This window comes from Nycticebus coucang, chromosome 5 (genome assembly GCF_027406575.1).
Source record: "Nycticebus coucang isolate mNycCou1 chromosome 5, mNycCou1.pri, whole genome shotgun sequence".
Classification (NCBI taxonomy): domain Eukaryota; kingdom Metazoa; phylum Chordata; class Mammalia; order Primates; family Lorisidae; genus Nycticebus; species Nycticebus coucang.
Window position 1 is genome coordinate 10,454,880 of NC_069784.1, and position 20,541 is coordinate 10,475,420.

Here is a 20,541-nt window from a genome sequence, read left to right on the forward strand (position 1 = left end):
ACCTGTAACTCTTGGGCTTACGCGACTCTCTTGCCTCAGCCTCCCAAGTAGCTGGGACTACAGGCGCCCGCCACAACGCCCCGGCTATTTTTTTTTTTGTTGTTGCAGTTTGGCCCGGGCTGGGTTTGAACCCGCCACCCTCGGCATATAGGGCCGGCGCCCTCCTCACTGAGCCACAGGCACCGCCCAAGAAAAGAGTTCTTATAATAAAAATACTAACAAAGCAGCTGTGTGTGCCTGTAGTCCCAACTACTCCAGAGGCCAGTGCCTGAGGGCAGATGGACTCTGGAGTGCCAGTCCAGCCAGGAAAACATGAGACCCCAACAGACTTGATAATTCATTTCCCAAGATCAAAAGAAAATATACACTTCCCAGGTGACTACAAGGAGAATGAGTCTAAGAAAAACATCAATTCCTAAAAACCAAGCTTCAACTACTATATCCCAATCTTATTCGACATATATTAAGTGTGGGTAACTTCTTTGATTTCACTTTATAAAAACAATTCAAGCTTTCCATCTGGACCCTGTTCTATTCTCCTGAATGAATACAATGCAACCTCCAGTTGACCATCTCAAATTGACCTAATTTCTATAGACCAGATATGCACATATACATACATATCCAGTACTGTAGGCCTAGTTCCTTATGTTGACCACCTCTGTATGTTGACCAGTTTGTTACGGTTCCTTGGGTGGTCAACTTACAGAGGTTCTATTGTTATTTTTTTCTTCTTTCACTGTTTTAGCAGTTTTTACCTTTTTCATCGATTGCACCTGTAATCCAGAACTTTTGGAATTGAAAAGAAACAGAGACACAATAGGCTTTTTTACCCATAGCACACAAGAAAATATTCCCAGCAATACAGCACACCCTCACATTAACTTTTGTTATGGTATATTATTGTTCTGTTTCAGTAGTTAATATTGTGCCTAATTTAATCATAATTATGTATGTACAGTAAAAAACATAGTATCATGAATGTATGTTCAGCATTTGGTACTACAGTAGAACCTCTGTAAGTTGACCACCCAAGGGAGTGCAACAAACTGGTCAACATAAAGAACTAGGCCTTGATACGTACATGTGGTGCATGTCCAGTCTATGAAAATTAGGTCAACTTATGGAGGTGGTCAACTATGGAGGTTTTACTGTGTATGTGGTTTCAGGTGAGGGTCTTAGAAGGGATCCCAAGTCGCAATGGCTCATGTCTGTAATCCCAGCACTCTGGGAGGCCCAGGTGGGCAGACCACCTGAGCCCACAAGTTCAAGATCAGCCTGAGCACAGAACAAGACCTATCTCTAAAAATAGCCGGGCATTGTGGCAGGCACCTGTAGTCCCAGCTACTTAGGAGGCTGAGGCAAGAGAATTGCTTAAGCCCAAGAGTTTGAGGTTGCTGTGACACCATGGCACTCTACCTAGGGCGACATAGACTTTGTTTCCAAAAAAAAAAAAAGTATCCCCTTTGGATAAGGTGGAACTAGTATAGTTTACAGCTGATCTTCCGAGGATCAGCTTTAAGAAAAAAAAACAACTCAGTATCAAGTGGAATGACTGAGTACAAATGGTCCCTTGTTATCTTGGGGGATTGGTTCCAGGACCTACAAGGATACCAAAATCTGCAAATGTCCAAGTCCTTTACATAAAAGGGTGTAATATTTACATATGACTATGGGTATCCTCCAGTATGCTTTAAGTCATTTCTAGGTTACCTTTAACACCTGATCTGAGCTGGGTGCGGTGGCTCATGCCTGTAATCCCAGCACTTTGGGAGGCTGAGGAGGGAGAATAGCTTGAGCTCAGGAGTTCGAGACTTGACTGAGTGAGAGTGAGACCCCAACTCCTAAACAAACAAAAAAATGGAAAAACCCAGCTGGGCGCTTGTAATCCAGCGTCTACGGAGGCTAAGGCAGCCGGAGGCTAAGGCAGCCGGAGGCTAAGGCAGTGGGATGCCCACAGCCCGCATACTGAGTCTGAGGTTGCAGTGAGTTATGAAGTCATTGCACTCTGCTCAGGGCACAGAGTGGGACTGTCTCAACAAACAAATCTGATCTGACATAAATGATACGTAAATTTAGCTGCAAGACTACATTTTTTAAAATTTGCTTTTTTTTTTGCATTTTCTCCCCAAATATTTTCAATCTGTGGTTGGTTGAATCTATGGACACAGAACCCAAAGACAGGAAGGAATCAATGTACTTTAACTTGTTAAACATATTTATTGATTCAATCTAATAAATATTAAGTTCCTTTATGGGGAAAGTCCTGATAAACTTAGTTCTTATACAGCAGAAATATCAATGTTCAACAAGTGTAGACACTACCATTCGCTTATCACAATCAAGCTTTGCTATACTGTCACAAATTTTTTTTTTTTTTTTTTTGTAGAGACAGAGTCTCACTTTATGGCCCTTGGTAGAGTGCCATGGCGTCACACAGCTCACAGCAACCTCCAACTCCTGGGCTTAAGCGATTCTCTTGCCTCAGCCTCCTGAGTAGCTGGGACTACAGGCGCCCGCCACAACACCCAGCTATTTTTTGGTTGCAGTTCAGCCGGGGCCAGGTTTGAACCCAACACCCTCGGTATATGGGGACGGCGCCTTACCGACTGAGCCACAGGCACCGCCCACAAATTGTTTTTTTTTAAAGTCATACTCAAATGCTAGTTTTCACTGAAGAGATTGATGGTAGTAAAAGGCGAAAAGCTCTATTTTATACTTTCATTTCATCCAAACAACATAATCCAGCCTCAATCACTCTTACAATTATCAGAGAAGATACTTCAACAATAATTGAGTTCTTAATAACTAATTTCATAGTTAGGGTAGACAGTCTTGCTTACTTTGTAATCTACCTAGTCTAGTCACGGTCTCTTGACTCACTTCTACCTTCATGTAATCTCAACAACAAAAAAAGGAGTAGATAATTGTATTTATTTCCCAATGTTCTAGAGACAGAACTTATTGTTTTTATGACTGCCAAAGACTAAATTAAAAAAAATCCCAATCTCATTCTCTGGAGTTACAACTTAAAATACACACACACACACACAGAAAATTTCTAATGTACACAAGTGGGAAACCCAAAGAGAAGCAATCTAGTTGCCCCTGTGCTAGATGCAGCTCAGAGTCATAAACATCTGGAAATTTCACATGAAAATATACTACCAAGATTCTCTAGGAAAAAAAAAAAACCCACCAAGAAGCTTGGGTTTAAATTATCAGATGGCAACGACCAACAAGAGTAAACGCTACTGGCATTTAGCAGGTAGGGCCAGGGATCATTAACAACTTGCCCTGCTTTCCTTGATAATAAGGAACTGTCCAGCTAAAAATACCAACAGCATCCCCATTGGTACAGCTCCTTGAGAGCAATAAGCTGTTTTTATACCTCTTCATAGCATAGTACTCTAGACAAAGAAAAGAAACATAAGGTTAGGTAGGGATTTTGTAAATTCAATATCCTCTTAGTAAACAGACAAGGCAAGAGTAATTAAGATATGTAACTAACTTGTTTCTTCAGTAAGTGCAAGTACTCTTATGCATACTGCACCTCTTACATAATCAGACAAGCAGCCACAACTGATATTTACAGATATTCTCAAATGGGCAATTTCACTCAAAAGCTGAACTTGGTAATGTCAGATTTGAGATCAATTCTGTAAAGATTAATCACATCATTACTGCAAAGACAGTTCAAATGACTTAACTGGCATATAACTAATTCCACAGTTTGAGGACAATTTCTCTATTCAAAAAATTCTACAGCGGAAAATTTTGGTTTAGTCCTGTGTAGCAACCCAAGGTCTTTCATTATTTGAATCCATTTGTGCGTTTTCTCATTATTTTTTCCACCCAATACTGTCATTCCAAAAATCTCCTCACCTTGTTCAGTATCACCCCTTTACTCAGGCAGTCAGGCATCCCTCCCTGTCCTGAGTGCCTGACTCACAGACAACTAGAAACTCTTTCCAGAACAAGCCTATGAATTAACTGGCCATATTTTGTCTCTCTTCTCTCACTAATCAAAGTATTAATCAGATAATCCTGTTCGTTTGGCATTTGGTTCCTTGACTATATCACAGCTTCCTAGAAAGAAGCCAATTCACACGTTTGAAATAATCTTCACTATCTACCCATTGCGTGTTACTCAAATTAGTTCAAAGTCCTGGTTGAATAAAATAGTTCGGGTAAGTCTTCTATTACAATCTAAGAGTTTCTGTCACAGGTACATATGTTTTGATCGCTCTTCTAAACATTCAGAATTTTCAAAATTACAGGAAAAAACAGCAGAGCTAATATTAATAATGACCTTTTGCTGACTAACCCTAATATTTCCAGTTAAAAGCAAGTGCAAGTACATATTTATAATGTCACATTACTAAAAGATTTTATGAATTCTGATTGTGACTTAATGATCCTTTAATCGTATTGGAGAATTAAGACTTAAAAGTGAACTTCTATTGTAATCAAAACATATCACAAAACTGGTTTCTAATAACCATTTGGTTAACTCTGGTCTAAAATGCCTAGAACCTAGAACAAGCATTAGTGTCATAACTAGAGTAAGATTCTTACTTCCGCTTACGTAAAAGTCTCTATCATCATATATTTTCATAAATGTTATTAGGAGACTATTAAGAAATCTTTAGTTTTCCTGGAACACATGCACTATTTTTCTTTTAAACAACTCGTCTAGGAAAGACGTGCCTTCAGGACAAATGTACGCACCTACGTAACACAAAGAGGTCTGGTCAGTTTACGACTCCGAACAGAGAGGCAGATTCAAACAGAAATCTCGGGTAATGGGCCTGAAGCCATTTTGAGAAATAAAGAGGAAGGACTCGTAACACCCTGACACCTAAATCCCGCCCAGATAAAGGGTGCTCGCAGAAGCCTCTTCCTTGCGGAGGTGTGAAGGTGAAGGACACCGAAAGCTGCTTTAGTTACGAGGGAGAACGCAAGAGAGATGGAAGCCGTAAAGACTGCCTTCATGTCAAATCCATTCCCTTACTATGGCTCCAGCAGACCCTACACCCTCCCTAAACTCTTTACCAGAACCTTCCATGGTTTTGAGTAAAACTACGAACGCCTTACGTGTAGAATATTCCTTCTGAGAAAGGGGGGAGACTAAGCTAACTTCCTGGAGACGCTCGAGTGCCCCAGAAGTGCGAGAAAGCCTTAAAGCCATCTTTGCGTAGCACGCGTTGGAGTTCTAAGTAGCTTAGACTCCAACAACACAAAGCCGAGCTCTGGCCTCCAAACCGTATTGCCAACGTGGGGATACCCGAGTCTCATCTCAGTCCGGAAGGGCCTCTTCCTCACGCGCGAAGGGGCAGCGGCCTACTCAGCCAGCGGCCAATTACCGCAAGCTTTCGGGATCCCGCCGCGCGGTCCAGACTTACCTGCCGGGCCCTCTGCAGTGCATCTTTGAAAGCATCGTTTACTCCTCCGCCACCGCCGCCGCCACCACCACCACCAGCTGAGCCAGAAGAGGGTGGAGGCACTGTTGAATAATCCGCCATGGCTACACTACAGTAGCTGCTGCCGCTTTTTCACAGAGACCTGCTCTCAGCTAACAGCTAAGAAAGAAAGAAAATGGCGGCCGTCGAGGCTCTATCACATTCTTGCGCGACCATCGTGCCGTAAAGGGGCGGGGACTGAAAAAGGAGATCTCGCGATGTTTCTGAGGCAACGCGCTGGTGTGCGGGGGTGGGGGGGTTGTGGGGAGGAGAAAGGAGGGGCAGAAAGATGTCGCGATAATTCAGTTTAAGATTTCGCGAGAATGGGGCTTGATTTTGGCGCCTCCTCTCCGCACGCTCTTGGGGTGAGGCTGGGTAATTGTTCCTTCGGGGTGATGGGTGATGATGGCGATGCGGCTGTGGTTGGGGTTGGGTTGTAGAAAGCGTGAAGAAAGAAAGAGTAGTTTCTTACCAGTCGCCGCTTCTTGGAGGTGTTGCGGTAGAATTGTCCGCCAGAGGTCATTCTGTGTGTCCGTGGGGAAGGGCGGTGACGACGACGGGCGTGACGTTGACGCAACAGTGTCTCGAGCGCGTTTCCGCCCTTTGGGCGCTGGGAATGCGCGCCAGGGATGGCGCGTGGTGCTGCTCCCGAAACGTCTGCCTGGCCGAGTGGGAACCCAGCATGATTTTCAGAGTAGCAAAATGTCCCTGTATTACTTCTAGACTGTCAAACTTTTGAGTTATCGCAAGTGAAGATGAATTCAGGCTGGACGCCGTTTAGTTCTAAGGCAGATTTTGAAGTTTTTGTTTAAAATAATGTGGCTGAGGCTATGACAATGTGACTGCCCATTTCTTTATCGTTTAAAAACGTGCTTGTTCCTAAGTTCAGTGGCAGCCACTCAGTAACCTAGTTTTGTACGTGTCCGTGGCTCCTTACAATTAAAAACTGCTAGTGTTTTCTTGACCACAATTTACTTAGAAGTGGTTCCTCCCAGCTCTAACCTGTGGGCACTCAAATCTAAGGTAATGTTCTGAATTGTCAAACCAGGGGTAGTTTTTTTTTTTTTTTTAATCTACTTCAGGTATTAATTTAAGATAATTTCTTCAGACCTTCCCTGGGACGTAATTTAATTTACGGCGTTAATACCTGTAGTAGTGGTTCCAGGAATCATTAGGGTACTTTAGAAGTCTTACTCTGTAAATTATTGTGTGTATCATAGTGATTCCCTCCCCCCCTTCTTTCTGTTTAAATAACAAAGAATGAGGTTAAATGAACTTTTTCAACTTTGTGGCATTCTATCTTTTAATTCGGTCTTAACACGTTTCCCATTGCTGCTCTTAAAGTAAATGACACTAATGTGTGCTGCCATCTTCCTGGTAAACAGGATGGAATTTTTCGCCAAGGTAAACAGGGTCCACTTGTTCAAGCCCCAAAATAAGTCAGTTAACTGAACAATTGAATGCACGTAGATACAAATGGACTATCATTTTCTTTCTTTTTTTTTTTTTTTCTTTTTTTGTAGAGACAGAGTCTCACTTTATGGCCCTCAGTAGAGTGCCGTGGCCTCACACAGCTCACAGCAACCTCCAACTCCTGGGCTTAAGTGATTCTCTTGCCTCAGCCTCCCGAGCAGCTGGGACTACAGGCGCCCGCCACAACGCCGGCTATTTTTTTTTGGTTGCGGTTTGGCCGGGGCTGGGTTTGAACCCGCCACCCTCGGTATATGGGGCCGGCGCCCTACTCACTGAGCCACAGGCGCCGCCCTATCATTTTCTTTTAATCAGTTTTTCCTACTATCTTACCTATTTATAACTCTGATCATCGTTTTCAGTGTTCATAGCTATCCTTTTAAATTTTGGTGGAATTTGTATCTGAAAAAGCGTAAAATGTATTGGACTGCAAATTTCATCATAGTGTATAGAAAAACTGTAAAAGCAGTGTTGGGGTATTGCTGAAGAGGAATTTTCCACTTTTATCTTGAGAAAGTCTTGATTTTTTTCATGCTTTTAAAATTAGGTTCATCTGCTAATCAGACTTCTGATCAATATAATTTTATCACAGTGATTTAATTTACTAATTTACTGTCTCAAACTTTATTTCATGTATACTACGGTATATTTTAGTTGCCACTAAATATTGAAAATACATACAGACCGCCATTCCTTTGTAGATTATTTAGAAGTATGGGTATTCTAGAATGGGAACCAATTGAAATCAGTCAAGACCAGGACATTTAGGACCAGATAATTCTCTTGCAATACTGCAATGCATTGCAGTATGTTTAGTAGCATCTTTGGCCTCTACCACAGATGTCAGTAATAACCCCACCCGTCTACCCCCTGCTAGTTATGATAACCCAAAATGACCTTAGACATTGCACTGGGGCTTTGGACGGCAAAATCACCCCTCATTGAGAACCACTGGTCAGTCTTGATTCCTGTCCCTGCCTCTTCTTTCCATCTATCAGGGAGACCTATTGGCCATACTGCCTTTAAATATAATATATTCTAGGTTCCGTGCCTGTAGCTCAGAGGTTACAGCACCAGCCATATACACGGGGGCTCGTGGATTCCAGCCCTGCCCAGGCCTCCTAAACAACAATGACGACCACAATAAAAAAAGAAATAGCCGAGTGTTGTGGTGGGCACCTGTAGTCCCAGCTACTTGGGAGGCTGAGGCAAGAGTATTGCTGAAGCCCAAGAGTTTGAGGTTGCTGTGAGCTGTGACACCACGGCACTCTACCGAGGGTGACATAATGAAACTCTCTCAAAAAAAAAAAAAAAAAAGTATATATATGTATATATATGAAATATATTTTAGATTCCATTACTTTTCCCTCCCTTCTGCTCACGGCCTAATTCAACTTACCCCTCACCTTATTCCTAGACTGTTACATTACCAGTCTTGTTGATTTATCTGCTTCTGCCCTTAGATCTCTATAATTTACTTTTTAAAACATTATGAAATTTTGGGTGGCACCTGTGGCTCAGTGAGTAGGGTGCTGGCCCCATATACCTAGGGTGGCGGATTCAAACCCTGCCCTGGCCAAACTGCAGCAAAAAGTAGCTGGGCCTTGTGGTCTCAGCTACTTGGGAGGCTGAGTCAAGAGAATTGCCTAAGCCCAGGAGCTGGAGGTTGCTGTGAGCTGTGACACCACTGTACTCTACTGAGGGCATCAAAGTGAGACTCTGTCTCTTAAAAAAAAATTATGAAATTTTGTGTAGGAAAATGTATGATATATATGTATAATAGTTCAGAAGGAACAAGTACTCATGTTCCCACTCTAAGAATATTCTCCAAGGAATAGATTGTTACTAGTACTTTTGAAAATCAAGTGTGCCAATACATGATTGTATTACAATACATTCTACATGATGATTTTTTAAAAAACATAAATTAGATCATCTTACCTATTTTTATAGCTTTTGTAATGCCTATCCTAGGACTGGCCTCAGGGCTCCACATATTCAGGCTACCGTCTGAATACCCCTCCCTCTCATTCCACTCATAATTGGCCATGTTGTTGCCTAAGATCTTCCCTGCCTCTGAGACTTGTTTTTGCCTCTGGTATGCTTGTAAAGGCCTTGAAATATGTGGAATTTGTCCTTCTTCAGGACTCACTTCAGATGCTACCTCCTTAGACCATTCTTGATAACTCTGGTTATATCATTCTGCACCCACTATCCCATTACCATGTTCTCTTTATAGCATTTATTTAAAATTATCTCTGTTCTGTATGTTTACTTTTTGTTGTTTTGAGACAGAGTCTAACTTGGTCACCCTTAGTAGAGTGCTGTAGCATCATAGTTCACAGCAACCTTAAACTCTTGGGCTTAAGCAGTTCTTTTGCCTCAGCCTCCCAAGTAGCTGGGACTATGGGCGCCAGCCACAAGGCCCAACTATTTTTTAAAGATGGGGTCTCACTCTGGCTCAGGCTGGTCTTGAACCTGTGAGCTCAGGCAATCCACCCTCCTTGCCCTCCAAGTGCTGGGATTACAGGTATGAGCCACGTGTCTGGCCATGTTTACTTTTTTAAAATTTTGTCTCCCAGTAAAATGTAAATGCCTGGTGAACAGGACCTTGTTTGTCTCCACCATTAACCAGCACAGAGCATTGACACTCTAGATATTTGTTGAATAAATGGGTATTGCAAAAATAAAAAATCTACCCCTATATTTTAGTTGGTTTTTTGACCTTGGACAAGTTACTTAGTTTGTATCTCAGATTTGTCATCTGCATAATAACCATGACCTGCCTTGTCATCCTCGACGTATCTGTGCTCTTCAGAAATCATAAAGTACTATGCAAATGGAAATTGGAATAATAATTCATCTTCTGGGATTTCATGGTAAGGAAAGGATAATCCATGTACTCCACTTCTGTAAATTTTTTGCATTGAACAACTAGGTTCGAATCTTAGTGTTGGTAAAACTCAGGATCCTGGAAAAGCAACTAAATTGTAAGCAAACTGTAGCCAGTGATTTTCTTTTTTTTTTTTGAGACGAGTCCTTTGTTGCTCAGTAGAGTGCTCTGGCATCATAGCTCACCGCAACCTCAAACTCTTGGACTTAAGCGATTCTCTTGCCTCAGCCTCCCAAGTAGCTGGAACTACAAGTGCCCACCACAAGGCCCAGCCATTCCTTGTTGGCAGTTGTCACTGTTGTCTAGCTGACCGGGGCCGGGCTCGAACTGTGAGTCAATACTGAATGAAACCATGAATTACTTTGCGAAGACTCCGTATTTGTTTTCAGACAATTATTTGCACCAGTCTAATAAATAATAGTCATAGTTTTTTTTTAATAATACATTGAAGAGTCAGAATGGGGAAAGCTGAATAATCACAACATTCGTTAAACATTTATTTCCTAGTGTATGTTAAACTATTTGAAATAATCTCATACATGCTAGTCAATGAGTCTTGTGTTCTGTTTGTAACCCTGAGTAAAAGCCTCAGGTTGCTGGATGGGCCACTACTGGGAAACTTCATCTCAGATTAGATATACCACTGAGTGCCTCTGTGCTGGCCCAAAACTCTACACACAAAAGTTCTAGTTTACTTATTTTTTGTCTATTCTTTGCACGGAGTGTGAACTCCACAGGGTGGGCAGCTTAGCTGTTTTAGTCACTGCTTTATCTCGGTGTGTAAAATAATAAGTGCCATATAGTAAATGTTAGTAAATGCTGTGTTAATCCTTGACCACTCAAAATGCAATACCCTCCCTACCCATGACCACAGCCTGCATCTAGCTTTGTTCTTTTTATTTAAAGAATGAAAATCTTCACCTCTGATAATCTCTCAGGAGACCTCTTGTCAGTTTAGCATATATGCCATTGTATTCCATCTGTTCCTCTAGGCCAGTTTTTTCAACCTTTTTATCTCCTGGCACACTTGACCCTGTAGTTAAACTTACCTGTCACACTTAAATTATGTTGATCAGAAGAAAAGAGTGAAAAAAGGAATATACTTTACTGAGCTTTGAACTTCTTTGAAAAATAATTTAATTAATGCTCTTTAAAAGTTTTTGCAGCACAGCTAAGATCCTTTTTTGGCACACTAGACCAGCTCTACACTACTCCCAAATTATCTTCTGTCTAGACCACTTCTTTGAATACTAGATTCATTCAACTGTCTGCTACAATTTCCGTGAATCTCAAACTTAATATGTCCAGTATTCTTCACTTTCTCTTACCTTCTATTTTAATAAATAGCAATTCTGTGCTCAGTTTGCTGAAGCTGAAAAACCTTGGTGTCTTTATAGATTTTTCTCACCTCCTGTGTCTGATTCACCAGGAAATTCTGTTGACTGTACCTTTAAAATAGATCAGAAATTGACTGCGTAGCACTTCCACTGCTACCTGATGGTCTACACTGTCTGAGTTACTGTAAGGCAGTCTGACTGGTCTTCTGCTCTTGCCCACATCTTACTCTAATCTTAACTTAGAAACCAAAGTGACCCTGTCATTCTGCATAAAACTCTCCAATGTCTTCTCACTTCCCTCAGAATACAAGTCAGAGTCTTTAGTGGGCAGTAAGGCTCTTTATTTCAATTACCATTCCTCTGACTTTCAACTCCATTACCATCCCATCATTCTGACTTAGCTATACTAGCCACTTTGAAGTTCTTCACTTCCAGGCTTTTGTGTGTGTGTTTGATATTTTCCTTTACCTGATATTTTTACCACATACATACCTAGGTTTCCCCCCTTTGGGACATAGGGCAAATGTCATTTTCTCTGCAAAGTTATTTCTTGCCATCCCATCTCAAAAAAAAAAAATTTTTTTTTTAAGATAGAGTTTCATTGCTCTCAGTAAAGTGCTCTGGCGTCACAGCTCACAGCAACCTCAAACTCTTGACCTGAAGTGATTATCTTGCCTTAGCCTCCTGAGTAGCTGGGACTACAGGGCCTGCCACAACGTCCAGCCATTTTTATTTTTTATTTTGATTTATTTTTGTTTTTGCAGTTTTTGGCCAGGGCTGGGTTTGAACCCACCACCTCCGGCATATGGGGCTGGCACCCTACTCCTTTGAGCCACAGGCGCCGCCCAATTTTTGTTTATTTATTTTTTATTTTTTTTAGAGACAGAGTCTCACTTTGTCATCCTTGGTAGAGCGCTGTGCTATCATAGTTCACAGCAACCTCTAGCTCTTGGGCTTAGGCAATTCTCTTGCCTCAGCCTCCCAAGTAGCTGGGACTATAGGTGCCCGCCACAATGCCTGGCTATTTTTTGTTGCAGTTGGGTCAGGGCCGGGTTTGAACCCACCACTGTCGATATATGGGACCTGCACCCTACTCACTGAGCCACAGGCGCCACCCATCCAGCTATTTTTAGAAACGAGGTCTCACTGTGGCTCAGGCTGGTCTTGAACCTGTGTGTTCAGGCAGTCCACCCGCCGCAGCCTCCCAGAGTGCTGAGATTACAGGCGTGAGCCACCGTGCCCAGCCCTAACCCCATTTAAATTTTAATCCCCTTTTCTACTTTATTTTTCTTAGCTTCTATTGCCATGTAACATACCTTATGGTATTTTAAAAAATTTTTCTTTTTACTTTCCCCACAGCTGCTACTACTAGCATGTAAGGAGCATGAAACAGGGATTTTTGTTCACACTGTATTCCCAGCACTTGGAAAGGTGAAAGGTTTTAATAAAATACTTGTGAAGAAGTGGATGAATTGAATGTCCATTCATCATGGTTTCTGGTTTCAAGTGGGATCCTTGGTGGGATTTAATAATTCTTTACTTGTCTCTGATAAGCTTCTTCCCTATTGTCCATAATTGCTATGCCAGACTATCACCATTCTTACCCAATACCCGACTTTACTATCAACTACTGAGCAATGGATGTTTCTCTTGGTTTCTGTTTCTCATATCTTTTTTTTCCTATGTTTTTCAGACTCACAGTAAAGCCATCATCTTTTTTTATATTGTTGCTTTCCTCTTTGGACTTTTTTGAAGCTTCTTTTATCCTTTCCTTATTTCACTTTTATCTCCTGTCCTCCAGTTAGCTTTTTTGAAATATTTAAATTTACTATTCCGTTTTCATTTCCCTCTTAATGTTCACTTCACTGCATTCTGGTATTTGCTTTTATTGCTCACAGTTACACCTTCACAAAATTCTTGTGAGGGATTAAGTGAAGTTTTATGTGTTTTTAGAATAGTGTTTGCTGAAATCACTATCTTTGTATTCTGCCATTCTCACTGTTGTCACAGATGTCTACCTCCAGGATTATAAAATAGCAAGCATCAAGTTTTCATTATCTGAGACTGGGAAGGCAGTGCCAGGATTTTTCCTGGGTACGTATCTCTTTATAGGGCAGAAAGTCCCCAGAGCATTTATTTGTTTTATGTCTCTTACCATGTCACATGTCTGGCCTTCCCCCAATCACTAATAAAAGGAGAGTGGTTACTGTGATTTGCTCAAACTGTGAGCAGTTTCTCCAAGGACTGGAGGTAGCTCCTACTGTCCTTGAGTTCATTATTCTTGGAAGAATTTAGATATCTGTTAGCCAGAAAGAAGATACAAATGGCTATTTGGTAGATAATTGACAGGGTCTGCCCTATTTTCACCTGCATGATCTCTGATGGTTCCTTCTCAGTGTTTTCATTGTCTCCTCTTGATTGATGTGCCCTCTCAAATGCTGGTAATCCCAAAGTTCAGAAATTATTTACTCCACACTATAAAATACCACTTGTGTTAGGGTCCTTTCTTCTTTGTTTTGAGACAGAGTCTCACTTTGTTGCTTTTGGTAGAGTGCCTGGGTGTCACAGCTGACAGCAACCTCAAACTCTTGGGCTCAAGCGATTCTCTTGCCTCAGCCTTCCGAGTAGCTAGGACTACAGGTACCCACCACAGCACCCAGCTATTTTTTGAGAGACAAGGTCTTGAATCTGTGAGCTCAGACAATCTACCCATTTTGCCCTCCCAGAGTACTAGTATTATAGGTGTGAGCCATGGGGCCTGGCCAGGGTCCATTTTAAAATCTTTACCTTCAGCTAAGATTTCTTTTCTAAGTTTCAATATCTGTCTCCTGGATATCTGTGATCTTCATCCACATTCAGTGTTATTGAATATCATGCTAGGTTTGGGGGAGTCAAAATTTAAGTAACCCTTGCCCTACATTATTTTACATTTTTGTTGGGGAAGTTGGCCAGAGAAACAAGTTATTACAACATGGTAGTAATTAGGAATGCTGTTTTAAGCAATAAAATTTACAAACTATTAAAGTAGCATAGAAGAAGGTGTTATTAATAGGGTTATAGTCATGTGGAACTTACCTTTCCCTTCAAATGTACTTTATATTCTATACTTGAATTAGTAGGAACTGTACACACCTTTAGGAGTCCAGAAATGGGCAATCTGAAATCTTTCCTAATCCTCACATCCAGCTGGTTGGCATATTGTACAGATTATATTTCTTATTACTTAAATTTACCAATTTGTTTCTTTTTATTATAGTCATCTTACTTTAGGTCCTAGTAATTACTCATCTCTTTAACTTATTCATTCAGTAAAAGTTTATTGAACAGCAATATTTTATAAATGACTTGTAGAAATAATAAGAGAATAAAACAGGATGCCTCAGGGAGTTGATAATCCAGTGGGTAAGCAAAGAGGTAATTATGCAGGGTGATATGTAACAGAGTGGAGGTAGAGGGAAAGTGTGAGACCTCCAGGTCAGGGGAACCTAACCTAAGCTGGGGTTCACAGGAGCTCAACTAGAGGCTGAATCTAAAAGCAGACGTAAGCTAGGTGAAGAGCTCTTGGAGTGGGAAAGAAGGTAGTGTAACCCCACACACACAGACCCCACTTGTATATACAACACAAATAGCACCTCAAAGGCAATATCTTTGGTGCCTGTGCACTTGCTGTTGCTCAAAAATAATTTTTTTGTTTTTGTTTTTTAACAAAATACTATAGAAGATCAAAACCAATTTTTTAACTGACTGTAGTTAATTTAGAAGATTTGCAGTAAGGGCACATCATTATATAGTCGATTCTCGTTTTTCACCAATTTTATATTTGTAATTTTGCCTACTCACTGCAATTTATTTGTAACCCCCACATCAATCCTCATGCTTTTGAGGTCATTTGCAGACATGTGCATGTGCAGAGTGGCAAAAACCTTGAATGATAAGAAGTAACTGAACACTGACTTGTTCAACCTTACAGTGTAAAAAGTCTCCTTTTCATGATCTTTTTAGTGCCAAGATTTTGGCATTTTTTGCTTTTTATCAGTAGCTTTGCTGGAGTGGCTGCCAAGCTTAGTGCTGAGGTGCTGACTAGTCTTCCTGAGCATGAGAAGGCCATGATGTGCCCTTTAAAGAACATACACATGTCAGATAAGCTTCAGTCAGGCATGAGTTACAGTGCTGTTAGCCATCAGTTCAATTCAGTGAGTCAGTACCTACTAAATGAGATGCCTTTATCTAGATAAATACACATAAAAGAGGTTGTGTATAGATCGGTTCATAAATATGTGACCAGAGTCTGCCAGGAACCTAACATATTTCTGTTAGGGGTGATGATTCAGTAGTTGCTGACTCTTCACTGTAGGGATTTTTTAGAACATTAACTGTGGCAAATGTATTATAGAATATAACCATGGTAAATCAGAATCAACTGATTCAAAGGAAATTTGATTTGGAGAAATAGCTAAAGTTCTTTTTTTTTTTTTAAGAGACAGAGTCTCACTTTGTTGCCCTCGGTAGAGTGATGTGACATCACAGCTCACAGCAACCTCCAGCTCTTGGGCTTAGGCGATTCTGTTGCCTCAGATCTCTTGAGTAGCTGGGACTACGGGTGCCCGCCACAACACCCAGCTATTTTTTTTTTTTTTTTTTTGTAGAGACAGAGTCTCACTTTATGGCCCTCGGTAAAGTGCCGTGGCCTCACACAGCTCACAGCAACCTCCCAACTCCTGGGCTTAGGCGATTCTCTTGCCTCAGCCTCCCGAGTAGCTGGGACTACAGGCGCCTGCCACAACGCCCAGCTATTTTTTGGTTGCAGTTTGGCCAGGGCCGAGTTTGAACCCGCCACCCTAGGTATACGGGGCCGGCGCCTTACCGACTGAGCCACAGGCGCCACCCAACACCCGGCTATTTTTTGTTGCAGTTTGGCCAGGGCTGGGTTCTAACTTGCTACCCTTGGTATATGGGGCCGGCGCCCTACTCACTGAGCTATAGGTGCCACCCAGCTAAAGTTCTTTATGGCTAGAAATGATGCATTCGTTACATGCTGAGCCAGACAATACAGAGGTATGATAATTTAGCTGCGTTTCTCAACTTTTTTTTTTTTTTTTTTGAGACATAGTCTCACTATCTTGCCTTTGGTAGAGTGCTGTGGCATCACAGCTCACAGCAACCTCAAACTCTTGGACTTAAGTGATTCTCTTCCCTCAGCCTCCCAAGTAGCTGAGATCACAGATACAAGCCCCCATGTCTGGCTAGCCTGGGGGCTTATTTTATAAATGTTCTAATCTTATTTATATTCAGTAGCTGTTATTAAAGTCTTTGAATCATAGTTAAGTCTCTGCAACAGCAGGGGTTTAATTATTATGCCTTCATGGATGCAAAATACATAGTCGTAAGTGACAAGAAATCATTTTAGAATCGTAAACAATTGGAGAACTAAACAAACTTGCTGGATAACGAGTTTGTTGCAGTCTTGGGTAAGAGCCTAATAGCGAAATAGGAGCATATCCTCTCCTGCCTCACCTCTTGTGCTACAGACATTTTTTTTCTCTGTATTATTTGTCATCTTACTCTTAGGAGCTACTGATTTCACTTTGGCACTGATTCCTGCCTTCCTTTTGACTAGCCAGTTAAGATGCCTTCTCTGGCCACATAAAAGGGAAACATTAGAAAAGAGGAAAATGGGCTCAGCACCCATAGCTAAGTGGTTAGGGTGCCGGCCACACGTACTGGGGCTGGTGGGTTCAAACCCGGCTGGGACCTGCTGACAATGACAACAACAAAAGAACAGAGGAAAATGAAAATCACATAAATTCCTCATTTCCTAGTGTTCCTTTTACCTTTAACATTAAGAAAGTATATGTAGGGCGGCGCCTGTGGCTCAGTGAGTAGGGCGCTGGCCCCATATGCTGAGGGTGGCGGGTTCAAACCCAGCCCCAGCCAAACTGCAACAAAAAAATAGCCGGGCGTTGTGGCGGGCGCCTGTAGTCCCAGCTGCTTGGGAGGCTGAGGCAAGAGAATCGCTTAAGCCCAGGAGTTAGAGGTTGCTGTGAGCCGTGTGACGCCACGGCACTCTACCCGAGGGCGGTACAGTGAGACTCTGTCTCTACAAAAAAAAAAAAGAAAGTATATGTAAAAAAAAAAGTATGTTCAGTGAACGTGTGTAAAGCTCTTCCTACTCTAAATGTAAAGTATTATTTCCAAAAACTCCTCATATTTAGGTAGATAAAAAATGGAATATTATTTTATAAGTAAAGATGAACTCTAATTTAGAGTTCACCAGTTAAGACTTTATTCCCCCCAGGTGTGCCCATTTGCTTGTCTGAAAGCTTATAATCAGCCTGTATCTCTTTAAAATTGTGATATCCAGGGCCAGGTGCAGTGGCTCACTTCTGTTTACTCCAGCTGAGCAGGAAGCTGAAGAAGGAGGGTTGTTTGAGGCTAGGAGTTCAAAGTTACAGTGATCTGTGATCCTGCCACTGTACTGTTATCCTGCCTGGGTGACAGAACAAAAAATATGATGTCCAGAATTACTCTTTTTCTTCTAGCCAAGATAACTACCTACCTTTTTATCAAACTTTTGGTATAATTTTTAGGACAGAACTGAACAGGGAGGCCTTCCCTGATCAGTCTGACTAAAGTATATAGCCCCTCTCCATCAAGCTCCAGCTCAGTAACATTATTTTCTTTAAAGCTCGTAAACTTACTGAAATTACCCCATTTCTTTATTAACTTGGTTATTGTTTTCTCCCACTGGAATATGAGTTGAATGAGAACAAGGATGTCATCTGTCTAGGTGATAGCATCTGAAACTGTGTGACACGTAACAAGTACTCAGGAAATACTCACCAGGTGATTGAGATGCTTTATTCATATGAGATGTACATTACCATGATAGCCATCTTTTAAAACAGTTTGTATAGTACCTATCAGTACTATAAAATGGGCAGTTACTAGCATTTATACCAGCATTATAATTCTAAATATAATTAGTCAAAACTGCTATAATTGCCTAAAGAAAGACATTTACAGGTATGAGTGGGAAAAGTAGGATATCTAAGTCAATTTAATTTCAAATAGATGGGGTTTAATCTTAAAACCTAGATAGGATAAGAAGTGAAGTTCTTTAAAATCTTTTCCCCCTAAAAATAAAATTGCATTTGTAACCATTATAAAATTTATATGTATTGTAACTATTATGCTCAAAGTCAGGCCTTTCCACAGTTATGAAAATTTAGGGTTTTGAATTCCAAACTTAATGATCAAGCATTTGCTGTAAAGAAATTGTGGCAATGATGCCTCTTACTGTTTGAAGTTTTTTTAGGAAAGTATTATATAACATGTAGAGGTAAGATGTAGCCCTTTATTAAATGGTCAATAGTTAAATTTTACGTAATTATTTAGATAATACCTAAAAATCAGCTCAAATATTAAAACAGGCACAGCTTACTACTCCTTAATTTTATGTTAATATTGGGACAGTGTCTAGTTATTGTTAAGAATATCGTGGCTTATTATTTAGATTGTAGCTATAGAAAATTTCTTTGAAATCCCATCTTGAGTATTAGATGTGTATGCATGTATAAAGATTGTATGTGAGAGGGTGGTGCCTGTCGCACTGTGGGTAGGGAGCTGGCCACATACACCAACCAAAGCTGGCAGGTTTGAACTCAGCCCAGGTCAGTTAAGAAAACAATGGCTGCAATAAACATTCTGGTACAAATATCTTTGTTATAATGTGATTTTTGGTCTTCTGGGTATATACCTAGTAGAGGAATTATAGGATTGAATGGCGAATCAGGAAAAAGCCCAAGTGCCCATTGATCCACGAATGGATTAATAAATTGTGGTATATGTACACCATGGAATATTATGCAGCCTTAAAGAAAGATGGAGACTTCACCTCTTTCATGTTTACATGGATGGAGCTGGAACATATTCTTAGTAAAGTATCTCAAGAATGGAAGAAAAAGGATCCAATGTACTCAGCCCTACTATGAAACTAATTTATAGCTTTCATATGAAAGCTACAACCCAGTTATAACCTAAGAATATGGGGAAGGGGTAGTGGAAGGGGAGGGAGGGGTGAGGTGGGCAGAGGGAGGGTGATTGGTGGGATTACACCTGCCGTGCATCTTACAAGGGTACATGTGAAACTTAGTAAATGTAGAATATAAATGTCTTAACACAATAACTAAGAAAATGCCAGGAATGCTATGTTAACCAGTGTGATGAACGTGTCAAATGGTCTATAAAACCAGTGCATGGTGCCCCATGATCGCATTAATGTACACAGCTATGATTTAATAAAAAAAAAAAAAAACAATGGCAACAAAAATAATAGCTAGGCTTTGTGGTGGGCACCTGTGGTCCCAGCTACTTGGGAGACTGAGGCAAGAGAATCGCTTAAACCCAAGAGTTGGAGGTTGCTGTGAGCTGTGATGCCACGGCACTCTACCAAGGGCGACAAGTGAGACTCTGTCTCAAAAAAAAAAAAAATGATCACGCGAGAAAGCATATGGTGTTTTAGAATCAAAACTATAAATGTTATTAGTATGGGGAAGGCATAGTAGAATATTTTTTTGGTTTTGGGGTTTTTTGTGTTTTTTTTTTTTAGCACTGTGAAAAAAGAGACTAAAATTCAGAGATACCGGTCTGAAAAGAGAACTTGGCAAGGGGCATGATTTTGAAGGATGCTTGAGTCCTTTGGGGATGAATCTGGTAGTTACTTAAGCTTTATGTCAAGTGAAACTTCCTGAGTAAAGGAGACTGTCAGTAGACTTCCAAGTAGTAGGAAAATAGTTTATATAATTTAAAATAATGAAAATAATTTATATGTGTATGTCATAACATAAATTTTATAGTTTTCACATGTGTTATCTGATTCTCACAATAACCTATGTGAATTAAGAATTCAGAGAAATTGAGCGGTGCCTGTGACTCAGTGAGTAGGGCGCCAGCACTATATACCCCGAGTGGCGGGTTGGAACTCAGCCCTGGCCAAACTGCAACAAAAAAATAGCCAGGCATTGTGGTGGGCGCTTGTAGTCCCAGCTACTCTTAGAAGGCTGAGATGAGAGAATCGCCCTAGCCCAGGAGCTAGAGGCTGCTGTGAGCTGTGACGTGATGGCACTCTACCGAGGGTGACAGACTGAGACTCCATCTCTAAAAAAAGAAAAAAAAAGAATATAAATATTGGAATTGAAATACAATGAATGATTTTAATTATTTATTATTATTGTTATTATTTTTTTGCAGTTTTTGGCCGGGGCCAGTGAATTTAAATTTTAACAGAATCAAGATGAATAAATAGCAAATATCAACTGAAATATAGAGAAAGAGCCTCTTAGCTGGAAAGTTGTGTATAGGTATGCTTGTAAACAAAAAC

The 20,541-nt window shown here is 40.8% G+C and overlaps 2 protein-coding genes across 20 annotated transcripts in view; one reads left to right on the forward strand and one right to left on the reverse strand.

Annotated features, from left to right (window-relative positions):
* Positions 1-6,014, reverse strand: part of FUBP1 (far upstream element binding protein 1) — a 43,057-nt gene extending 37,043 nt beyond the window's left edge. For 8 of the 13 annotated variants that reach the window (XR_008380250.1, XR_008380253.1, XR_008380251.1 and 5 more), the window contains exon 1: positions 5,406-5,647. Coding sequence is in view for 9 of the 13 variants with exons in the window: in XM_053592362.1 (XP_053448337.1) it covers positions 5,406-5,525 (120 nt within the window). In the remaining 4 variants the exon portion in view is untranslated. Of the gene's footprint in view, positions 1-5,405; positions 5,703-5,934 lie in introns of those variants that run through there. The other 5 variants (XM_053592364.1, XM_053592369.1, XM_053592363.1 and 2 more) reach the window with 2 other exon arrangements.
* Positions 5,745-20,541, forward strand: part of DNAJB4 (DnaJ heat shock protein family (Hsp40) member B4) — a 32,780-nt gene continuing 17,983 nt past the window's right edge. Inside the window, exons 1-2 of one of the 7 annotated variants that reach the window (XM_053592391.1) lie at positions 5,765-5,827; positions 9,731-9,811. In XM_053592391.1, the coding sequence (XP_053448366.1) occupies positions 9,766-9,811 (46 nt within the window). In that variant the 5' untranslated portion in view covers positions 5,765-5,827; positions 9,731-9,765. Of the gene's footprint in view, positions 5,828-6,390; positions 6,486-9,730; positions 9,812-20,504; positions 20,522-20,541 lie in introns of those variants that run through there. The other 6 variants (XM_053592390.1, XM_053592386.1, XM_053592392.1 and 3 more) reach the window with 6 other exon arrangements.